The sequence below is a fragment of the Camelus ferus genome, chromosome 16 (assembly GCF_009834535.1).
Source record: "Camelus ferus isolate YT-003-E chromosome 16, BCGSAC_Cfer_1.0, whole genome shotgun sequence".
In the NCBI taxonomy this organism is placed as follows: Eukaryota; Metazoa; Chordata; class Mammalia; order Artiodactyla; family Camelidae; genus Camelus; species Camelus ferus.
Window position 1 is genome coordinate 42,832,349 of NC_045711.1, and position 11,912 is coordinate 42,844,260.

Sequence of the window (11,912 nt, forward strand, 5' to 3'; positions counted from 1 at the left end):
CTGAGAGCGAGTACTGTGTATCTGCTGATGGCTTTCCTCGTTGGAGAGGGTTTTTGCTTTTGCTTTCTTTTTTTTTTTTTAAACTAAAATGATTTCCCTGTAACTTTCTCTCCTTTAGTTTTAGTTCTACCCTTTAGAACAACATACGACTCTTCTACTCCCTCCTCAGCCTAGCAATCCTTCAGACATTTGAAGACGGCCATCATGTCTCCCCTAATTTTCTCTTCTCCAGGTAGAACATCCCCATTTCTTTCAGCCTTTTCTTGAATTAGATAGCTTAGTGACCTCATCATTCCTGGTTGTCCTCATCTGAAAGCCCCTTAGTGTTTGGAGTACCTTTTAGAAAGTGCCACTGAGAATGGAGGACAGTGCTCCAGGCGTGATCTGACCAGTCCGGAGCAGTGGGCAGTCATGTTCCAGAGTTAGGACAGCACCTGTCTACTAACGTGATGTTAACTTTTTAGCAGCCGCATCCTGCTGTTGATGCAAAGTAATCTCAGGGTAAATTGAAATCGAATTTTTTTCATATGAGCTGCTATTAGGGCAGTGTCCCTTCCTCTCTAATTGTGTATTTGATATTTTTAGTTGGCTCTTTGAATCTAAATGCTGATACATATATATCTCTGTTAAACCTCATGTTCTTCTTTTCTATCCATTTGTTCTAGCTCAGTCATTTCAAACATTATTTCTGTCACCTGTCCCATTGTATATCTTTCTCAGCACTGTGTCATTTGCAAACTTGGTAGATATGTCTTCTTTATCTTTCAAGTAATTGATAAAAAATAATGACGAATATCCAGAGACTGGAGAGAGAGCAAGCTCAAGCATGCAAGCCAGCCCCTTAGTGTTCCCCTGGAGAACTCTTTTCCCAATGACACAGTTTAGAATTCTTGGGGAAAGATTATTTTGTCAATTAAAAATATTTTATTATCCGGCCCACATTTTATCTGATTATCTTACAAGAGATTTCATAGGGGGCTCTTTTGAAACCAATATGTAATTTCTATCACATTCCTTTGATCTACCAATGTAGTAATTTTATCCAAATAGAAAGTGACATCTATTTGGTGTCTTATTCTTGGTGAACTCACCTTGGCTCTTACTAATTGCTGATCACAAACCATCTATTTTATTCTGGAAGCTCTTGATTGTCCATAATTGCAGACTGATTCATTGTCTGCATCTTGAGTGACAGTTTTAGTTGTAGGTTGGTTTAGTCAGCTCCCCAATGAAATAGGTTGGGTGTGCATTAATGGATGAGATTGCTCATAGGAAAGTACTCTGTACGTTGATCCTCAAAGAGAAATCGGTGCATTTTGGCATATCTATTTATAAACTAGAAGTAATTTGATGGTAATGTCAGCATACATCACTGACATCTGATAATCGAGAATGGAAAGAATGAAAAAGATGAGGAGGGAAACCAGCATACTCCTTCCTGTTCCCTGGTAGTATTTCAGTAATTTTTTTTATTGTAGTACAGTGGAAATTTAGGAGTTCTGTACTAAAGTTTCTTCTAGTTTGTGAAAGGATTGTAGATGAGATAGATGAGGGTGGAGGCCAGAAACTTAAGTGCCTACAGGGTCTGGATGGATAATGTAAGTGAAAGAAGGTGGCCAAGGATAGGAAATAAAAAAGGTGGGAACTACGACACGTCCTGTCCAAAAGAGGCAGCCACCACTTGGCTCTGGCCATTGGCTGTTGTCCAGGCCTGGTGTTGCCAGGACTTGTGATTCTCTGAGACACTACAAGTCAGGATATTTATATGCAATTTACTGATCTTTAAATAATGATAATTAAATTTTTAAAGTTGGAAGTACTAATCAAAACAAAGAAAGCATGTTTACAGGCCACAAGTTTGTACCTTCAGTCTTAAGATATAGCTTAGAGTTGTGAAAATGCAGGCAAAAAAAAAAAGTATACCTAAGCAATGAAAATGTCTCCTCTAAACACCCCCACATACAATTTTACCTTTTTGTCTTCAAAAACTTGAGAAAGTTGTGGGGTGATGGGGTGAGAATGGAACCACTTACCCTATTATTTCTTGGATTCTGGCAACCTTTGGTGGTTGGTCACCATTGGTTTGCTGTGCTAGGTATGCCTTAATGTTATGTAAACTGAAAAAGGGTTCATTGATTGAGTAAAAGTCATTTAAGAATTTTTCAGTGTAAATCAATGGAGAGGATTCTTACTCAACAATAAGTCTTAAGTCTTTGGTTTTAGAAATCTGCCATGCCTAGTGTTTGATTTAGAAGTATAAATGAGCAGTTTCATTAAATGTCTGCAAAGAAATTAATAGGCAGATATTGGTACCTCCATGTTGGTCTCAAATTAGCACATTGTCTTAGTGTGCTTATAAAAGATTTTGGTCACCTAAATAGAAATTACTTCCAGAGATAATACATAATTTGGGGCCACATTCCCCTCTTTATGTCATCTTCCTACCACTTTGATTCATGCACTCAAGTACTTAAGTACCTACTTTAGATAGGATCCTGCTTTGAGCTGGGGCAAAATATCAAGATGAAAAAGATACAGACTGTATTTAAATACCTTGCTAAATATTATGTTAAAAATTTTTTTTAAACTTTGGTTATATTTCCGTGACATTATGCTAACAAAGGAAGTGCTATATAACCTGATCATGAGAGGATTTATGCCTAATCAATTAATTATACTTAAACATTTTCAACAGTTCCAACATTTCTGAAATTGTACATTTTTCCCCTAGCTATCTGTTTTTGACCCGAAGAGGCTGACTTTGTTTTTAGCTTATTTACTGATACTACATATTTTAAGCAGAAAGTAGTAATACATTTTTTTCTTTCCAGTTTAATTGATTGTATATTGATTTCAACATGTGAGAGAAGTGTTCACCTACATATCTGACATGTAACTTTTTCTTTGGTAATTATGGTCCTAGCCTTTAGATCTGGATAGGTTTATGTTTTTCTTTAGAATAATGTATAAATAGCTGGAATTATTTGAATTTAAATACATTTGGAGGATGATTAATATGTGGCCAGATGATTTAACCTTTGGCAATGCTTTCATTTGAAAAAGTGTAATTCATGTAATTGGAGAAAAATACCTTTTGATTATATTTTAATTTTCAAATACCTTTTAAATCTGAACGGTGTTAAAATGATTTTGTAGGCGTGGGCTTGATTGTTGGTTTGAACTACCCAGAAATTTTAGTTTATTAAGTATTTATTATTCTGACTTCAGAACACTCCGACTTTGCGTGAGGATGTTACTGTACTATGTGCTATGTACTGTGCTATGGCTTTAATTTGTCCCTTCCTTTAGATGTTCATTTTCATTTGTTTGTGCCACTTAGTCATTTTTTTTAAACTCCTCTTGATCCCTTTCCCAGCTGGGTTTCAGTGTATAACCCTTCCACTTCTAACCTAGCATTTCATCAGCACTGTTTATTTTACAGTGTATTATTTTGATGTGGTTTCCTTTGGCGCATATTTTGGTTTTAGGATTTCTTTCACCACGTTTTTGCATTTGCACTAGCCGTATAAATTATTTGTTCGTATTACTCCTTAAGTTTGGCAATAGCATCTTTACTTTAGCAACAAAGTGCGTAGTTGACACTGAGTATTTACAGAGATCCAAAGTTATGATGGACGGTCATCATACCCATTGTATTTTTTATCCTTTTTTTAATGTATTTTTTAAAATTAGATGATGTGACACTTATTTTAATCCATTGATTAATGATGTCATTTGCTCATATTGCTTTAATAATCACCTAAGTTCCTCTACATAGTTTAAAATCACATTATTTAACATAGGAGCTCTTTTTTTTTTTGAAGAAGGGATTTTATTGTTGTTACACCAAAATGAACTGTCTTTTCACAGGATTGCCTTATAAAGAGGATAGGTTCCTAGAAATCTTAACGTTATAGAGATTCTCTTGGGAATGTTGAGTGCTTAGGATATTAAGTTACAGTAAAATACTGTATTTTAAGGAAGTGCATCCCGTGTTTTACTTTCATATGAAATGTCTGTGTTCATGTGGAAGATCCTTACAAGGCTTTTCTTTGAATTTGGATACATAATACATAGTTGTACATTTAAAATTACAGTAGAGCTTGTGTTACAGATTCTCATTATGTAAGCTGCTGCTGCTTATAATTTAACACTTTTTTGCTATTTGGTTAGTATATTAAAGGACACAACAGGGTGGAGTTTACCTATTCTGACCTTTAAGTATCAGTAGTTAACGTATAGATATTGTGTGTTTCCCATGTATCTGCAGTCATCTATAGATTTTTATTATTCTGATGCTTAGTGAATCATTTTCTTGACATTGATGCACACCTGTGTCCTTTTCCTAAGTATGTTACTATTCAGACATGCTCAGTTAACAGCTTTCTTATGATTTGTGTTGCAATTCATCTTTGTTGGATAATGTGTTGATTTCTTGACCTATTTTGAGGGACTGTATTATTAAAATATTTCATGCCTACTAGTTCAATGAAGAGAATTGTCATTGTTAAAATTATTATTAGCAGTAATGGCATTATTATTAGAAATAAATATTTTAAAAAGCTTCACCAGGTAGAAACTTTGAAAGAAATAAAATTAGGGAGATCCAGGAGACTTAAAACAAAAACTTGAAAACAGAAAACTTAACTATAGCTTTGATGACCGCAGTACAATTTTCAACTTGAGATATGTAATTGCAACTAGGGAAAAGCTATGTATGATATCTATAAGCCCTAGTAACTTTGTTATATGCATATACTGTTTCAAAGTATTATGTTACCTGGGAGGACTGATAAAGGTGACTGGGTAGAACTGCTCCTCCTGCAGTCTCTAACTTCCCTGCTTTTGAGTATGTTCTGAGCTTTGTTTCCTCTGCGTAACAGCCTGCAGTCTGAGGCAAGGCTAATAGATGTCTGGAGCTCTCTGAATGCCCCCTCTTCCTCAGATTCTGACTTTTACAGGCGCTTAGGGCTCTGCAGTGCAGGCAGACCTCATTGTATTGTGCTTCACTTCATTGCGCTTTGAGGATATGATGGTTTTTACACATTGAAGGTTTGTGGCAACTCTGCATTTTCAGATGAAGCTTATTAGCATTTTAAAGCAATATTTGTAGTATTTTTTTAATTAAGGTGTGTATGTTGGGTTTTTTTAAACATAATGCTATTGTACACATATAGACTACAGTATAGTATGAACATAACTTTTCTGTGCACTGGGGAACCAGAATATTCACGTGACTCACTTTATTGCAGTATTCACTTTATTATGAAACTGACCCCATGGTATCTTTGAGGTATGCCTGTGTCGTTTCTATATCCCATGTATAAAGTGTTGTAACACATTATATAGAACAGTATTAAAATAGCTATTTGGGACTAGCTAGAATGGGTTTCATTACATTGAACCCTTTAGACCAATTATTTTGTTTCTAGATGTTGCAATTGACAACATTCCCTTTATTTGTTACTGGTTAAATACACTGAACCAGTAAAGATTTTAGTTCATGTTCTTATATTTGCTGTAAATTGCAGAGTTCATCAAAGCATCTTGTATACCTTCTTTAAGGCATTCTCTGCAAAGTACGTAGGAATTTTGGCCACTCTGTTATATACCTTACGTGACCTTCGCACAAAGTTTTAATTTTCCTCTTTATTGCCTGAATTTTGAAGCGTTTCCTTCTCTCTGCCTTAATAAGTAGCAACCTCAGTAACACCCAGGCCCTGGCATGTTGATTGACTCCCACACCTTGTCAAGAAGCACTTGTCATTCGTTCACTGTCTGGGCCCTCGGCACTTCTAAGACAGAAAGCCAGCATCCAGTACACAGGAATTTCTACCTAAGAACTCAAAAGCTCTGACAAGCTTCTCGTGATTAATTAAGGTTATATTTCAGCATCTAGTCGTTCTTTCTTATGTTCTAAAAAGAGATACTGCTGAACCTACATTATCTTATTCCACATAGAGTGGGGAAATGTGATTCTGATACATCAGTAGATTAGGAAAAAAGAACCTTTATACACACACATCCACATAAACACACATACACACATTTTTGACCTTATAATACTCATTTTGGGGAAGTCTATCTTAAGGAAACTTATTTTATTTTATTTTTTGCTCAGCACGCGCTCTACCACTGACCTATACCCACCCTCCTCCATGAAACTATTTTAAATATAGAGAAAAATCTTATGTAGAAAGGTATTCATCACTTCAGTTTCAGTCAGCAGTAAATGAAGATAGCCACCAATAGGAGGATGGAATATAATGCAGCTATTTAAAGTGGCATTTCTATAATGTATGGATACGTCCTTAGTTTTTAAAAGGATATAAAATTATATTAAGTTACACACATTGTGTTTGCAGCTATGTCAGACATACATAAATACCCCAAATTTTAATTAGTTGCCTTTAAATGACTTTAATTAGGTGACTCTAGGTGATTTTTTTTCCTTCCTACTTTTATTTTCCATGTATAATGTGTTTATATTTTTTAATAGTAAAAAAAAAAAACTTAAGGAGAAGAATAATATGCAATAAGATATTAAAATTTACTCTAAGATAGTTTATGTGAGTCATTTGAAAAGAATTATACTTTTGAATTGTGGGAGAGTTACTTTTGCTCAAGTTTAGACATGAACTAGGAAGCAGCTTTATGAAACTGTTACTCTGCTTCTGCTTGAGACCTGAGATGACAACTGTGACTCAGTTCTTAATATGTAGGAGGTACAACTAAGACCACACTATGCTTCATTCAGGCATTGTCAGTTGAGCAATGACAAATGTGCCGTTCATTAGAAACGCATTCTCTTTTGTAAGGAGAGCCTGGTTAGTGTAGCTCTTAAATGCATATGGTGAAGGTATAAAATAATTCTCTAAGTAGCTTCCTGTCTAAAAGTAGTTTTCCATATCTAAAAATATCTTAGCTACTGTGACATGGATGGAGTCATTGAAATATAATTTATGAGTTAATAGTTGCCTCGAGTTTTTAAACTAGCTGTATCTCAAACACATACCTATATTGTTTCTCATCAATAAATATGAACTACTGTTTTGTCTATTGAAGGCTATTCTATAACTTGGGGAAATAATACTTACTGTCTTTAAATGCAGAAGAAAGCTAAGCAGTAAAGTCAGGCAGAATACATTATTTCATGACTGGTAATACTGTCTCAAAATACAGCAAGGGGAGCTGTGTGGAACAGATTCCATACCTGAAGAGTATTTATGAGAAATCATCTCAACTGATGTTATTGCCATTATAGCTAACATTAATCCTAACCCCTTTCTTCCTTAAATTAAGAAATAAGTGTAAAAAAAAAATTCTCCGTCAGTGAAGATGCATGAAAACCACAGAGACCCCAAAGCTGATGCAAAACTCTAATGCACTTTTAGCCTGTGCACTTCATAGCACTAAGTTCTTACGTCTCTGCTGACTTGGAGTTGTAAACTTTGACACTCTCAGCCTAGGTCCATGACAGTCTCTGAGTTTGGGATGTTGAACTTATTTGTTTTTTACAGATGTGTGTTTGCAGTTTTTAGTAGTCTGAAATTAGAAGCATCTCCACACTTCATGACTAATAGTTGTTAGCCTCGTTTTGAGTGAGGACTTCTGGTCACCACATACTGTCAGGTACTGGGATTCTCTTAGTGTTTCAGATATACCGAGACCAGCCTCTGGGGGGCATATGGAGAATGTGTATAACGGCCTTAGGTTTTTTGCCTGGTATGTGAGTGTTTTTAAAAGAGTATATATTTATAGGTAGATTTTTTAAGTTTGGTACTTTTCTATAGAATACATTTATTTTAAATGTGTAGAAAGCATGAGATGCCTCAAAGAGGGTGGCAGCTCTATTTATGTGTGGGATGTTTAATTGAGAGATCCTATTTTCAGTCCCCTTCTTTTGTGAGCTGTGCTGTGAACTACAAACTGTGCATGTGTACAAAAGGTTAAGAGCCCGGGTAGCTGAGTGGGGTGCCGTGCTGTTAGCAGACGACGAAGGCAGTGTTACTCACCAGGTGCACGCCGTCAGCTCTGTAGAAGATTCCATCTTCATGGAGTCATCTCATGGTCCACTTTTTCTTGAAGCCAGGTAACAGCTCCCACAACCAGTGGGTTGGCCTTGTTGGAGTTTTTCCAAGTGGAAAAACTAAAAACCTAAGCTCTTTTCTTCCCTAACTTTTTTTTTTTTTAAATGAAACATTGCCTGTTGGAAGAACTAACTTGCAAGGTGGAATGAACCCGTGTTATTACTTTGCTCTGTAAAATAATAATTACATAAGGAGTGATTTTTTTGTTTGTATTTTTGGCTAGAAACTGTGAAGGATAAGAAGTTGAAGTGCTGTGTGTCGTTTAACTGTGGTGATAAGCATGGAGCACTCTGCTTGTGTTATAGACCTAATTCTTAGGGAGGTACTGAGTGCACCTTTTGTGATAACTAATCTGATTGTTCACTCTGACCTTTACGGAGACAAAGTAGTTTTGTACAGTTTATATTCTTGGCTCTTAACTCTTTTGCATATGTCAGTGTCTTGGCCTTTTAATGATGCCTGACTCTTGCTTCAAATCTGTTTAACATAGTTATAAAATAAGCTAGACAGTCTCTCTAAGCTCTTAACTCTGTAAGTTTTCTACATCACCTCAGTTGCGTTCACTTAACTAAAGTGTCAGTGACACTTGCTCTAAAGCTTTTTCCTCTTCATGGTAAGCTGTCATACTTGAGGCCCTTGAGGGTGCTTAGCAGCGTTATTAACTGAGCATGCTCACAAACTCAGTTTGTGATACAGGCTGTCCCTGTTCTTGTCATGCATAGTATGGCTTCTTTTATGTCATGACCTTTCAGTCCATCATGTTACATTATGTCCTTTAGTTGGTACCATCATCACTGCCTGTCTGACTAATACCAGGGTTTGGTTTGGTTTGTTTGGTTTTTTTTTTTCTTGTTCTTTCTTCAATCAGCAGTAACCAAATTACATGTGAACTGGTAAATCTTTCCCCCTCCCCCTCTGGAATTTCTTTTGGTAAACTTTTATGGGGCTCAATGTTTCCAAAGTCGATTTTAAGCATTGCTCTTAGAAAAGTATTGTCACTTGTCACTTAACTGCTTACAAGATAGCTTTTGGTTGGTTCCTGGGGGGCAGGAGATTGCACATCAAGTTCCATGAGATTGACTCTCAAAATTGTGAAGTCTCAGTCTTACCTCTCATTTTGAAGGACCATGGTGGTATTAAAAATTGGCAGTTTGATTTGTCTAAGTTCCCCATTTCCCATGTGAAGAAAATGTCTAACATTTTAGATGTCGCTTCCTCTCAAATAATAACTAATTGTAAAGACGTTTGTCTTTATTAATGTGTAAGATAATGGTTATCTAAGCAATGTACTTTATTGTACTAATGTGGCTTTATTGATACATGTTTTTGAGGAACAGTACTGTATGCAATTAGCCTGACAAGTGTGCTAATACTTCCCTAAAAGTAGACTGTTAATACAACTTTTTTTTTCCATACTAATCTTGTTTTAAACATTAATTATATTTTTTGACTACAGGCACGTGACACAAGCTGACCTCAAGAGCTCCACGTTTTGGCTTCGAGCAAGTTTTGGTGCTACCGTTTTTGCAGTTTTGGGCTTTGCTATGTACAAAGCATTATTGAAACAGCGATGATTTGAGAAAAAAAAAATGCTGGCCCTACCAAAAACAAATACTTTTATGTACATTCTGAATGCTTTAAATTCCGCTAGAAATACTGAGATATTTATACATGCAGAGTTACTTTATTAATATTTGTAATTCATGCATTAGAGTATTTTAATGCTAGTTATAACTGCAGTATTGGCTGGCATATGGAAAGAAACAGCTTAACAGCCAAACTAAGGTGGCTGAATTTCAGAGGCCAAAAGGGAATCTTTTGTAAATAATGTACATATTCAGGCAAGATATGGTCTCCCAAACTGAGTTCTAGGAATGACGTTTCTAGACGTTTCCACGTGGTGTTTGCGCTCAAGTTGGCTCACTCTCCTAGGTTTAAGTCAGCTCAGAGATTGTATTTACTCATTGATCACTTATTTATTTCACATTTACTCAGAATGATCTTTGAGTACTTTCAGTACACGAGGCACAATTTGCCATTTTCTCTCCAGTTTTAAAAAACACAACTTTCTTTCAGTGCTGTCCCTCGCGGTAGTCCGGCCTCGAAGCCATCGTGTGGTCTAGAAAATTGTTCAGCTGAGTTGTGAGGCTCTCCTCGAGGGAAGGAGTAAGCTGAAGGCAGTTAGCAGAGGTGTCACCTGTGCGATTCTGTGGCTTCCTTTGTCAGGACGTTGAATTTTATAGCCCTTTCAATCAAATGAGAAAAAAGATTTGTATATTATCAGTGTTTTTAGTTTAAATAAACAGTCGCCATTATTACTATTGAATTTTCTCCCAAAGTGTAAATCATCCTATAATGGCCCTGTCTGTTAATAGCGTATTACAGTAGCTGCATGTGCCATGAAGCGTGCTCCCTCTGGCTAGGATAACCTAGAAGCAGCCCTTTTTTAAATGGTAAAATAAATCTAATGAATATAAACTCTCATGATAAACCTATTTTTTTCCATCATTGACCTTTTCAAGTATTTAAATAAATAACTGCTGTGTATTGTGATCTTGAGTTTTTTTGTCTTACGAAAGTAAATGTTTCTGTACAGATGTGTATGAAATCCTCTGGTTTCTGTCTTTCTTATATTGCAAATTATTTTTTTATACAGAAAGATAAGACTTACTAGGAAAAGACCAGTGTGATTTGTACATATAAGGGGAAATCTGTTTTAAAGGTGTGCGGAAATCTATTCTTAGAAAAGGCCAGTTGTTTTTTCCTACACATACATGACCAGTGTGGTTTTTGCTGTGATTTACATGTTTACTTTCTCCTGTAACATGGGTTTTTTCCCCTTTGCTGTTCTGAGGGATGTTTTCCCCTAAGACCACATTCCTTGAGCAGCTAGGAAGAGCATAATTTACTAACTATAAGCTTGTCAAATAGTATGTGCCCTGTTTACTTGTGTACTTCCCTGCCTCCCTCCCTCCCATTTTCATTCAGAATTTGAGAAGGAAAACTAAGCAAAAATGGGGTGACTCCTCATTTTCATTATTTTTTGAGAGTTACCTCATTTACCAGATAAATTTCAGGTACCCAGCATCCAATGACGGTTAATTCTCTCCTTCCAAGTTCTTCCCTGTTCAGACTGAAATACTGTTTTAAGTGAGTATGCCTTGTAGATTGTTGTGGTTGTGAGAACCAGAGCAAAGAGGGTAGTTTCTCCAAGAGGAGGAAAGCAGCGTGTTCACACATTTAGATTTTTTTCTCTTCATCTTTTCATCGGACGCTTACGAGTCTGATTCACAGGAAGACAGACCGGCAGCGGCCCTGTTTGCCGCCTGCTCTTGACACGCCCCCTCCCTGGAGGCAGCCTGCAGAGGGAATGCCCGCCAGATTCTCCTCTTTCACCCCCAGGCTCCTGTGGATCTTTTTCTTTATTTCCAATCCACTTGAGGGACTGGTTAACGTGGGGAAGCGTGTGGATCAGTACAGTGATGGGCTTCTTCTCATTTCTACCAGTTACTCAGAAGATGCAAGCTGTAAGGGCACTAAGGAAAAATGGGAACGGGAGGACTGAAGGGAAACCTTTCACTTTGCACCAATTGCATTATCTTTTAAATGGATAATTCTGAGACTGCTTGCTACAGTGTTTTAATGAATTTTGAGGTGGTCCTGTGAAGAAATATCACTTTGAAGGTTTGTAGTCCCTTGGCAGAAGGTAGTAACTTAACCTTAATTAGCACGTCAAGGGTCTGTTACTTCTTACCATTCATACGTCTTTCTCTTTCACAATTTGACCAAAGAATGATCCACGTCGCACATCATCAGAGCTTA

General features: G+C 36.5%; 1 protein-coding gene across 11 annotated transcripts in view; it reads left to right on the plus strand.

Annotated features, from left to right (window-relative positions):
* RHOT1 (ras homolog family member T1) overlaps positions 1-10,698 on the plus strand; it is a 54,564-nt gene extending 43,866 nt beyond the window's left edge. For 5 of the 11 annotated variants that reach the window (XM_032457691.1, XM_032457692.1, XM_032457700.1 and 2 more), the window contains 2 exons: positions 7,949-8,092; positions 9,547-10,698. In XM_032457691.1, the coding sequence (XP_032313582.1) occupies positions 7,949-8,092; positions 9,547-9,664 (262 nt within the window). In that variant the 3' untranslated portion in view covers positions 9,665-10,698. The other 6 variants (XM_032457693.1, XM_032457697.1, XM_032457695.1 and 3 more) reach the window with 3 other exon arrangements.
* Positions 10,699-11,912: the final 1,214 nt, after the last annotated feature.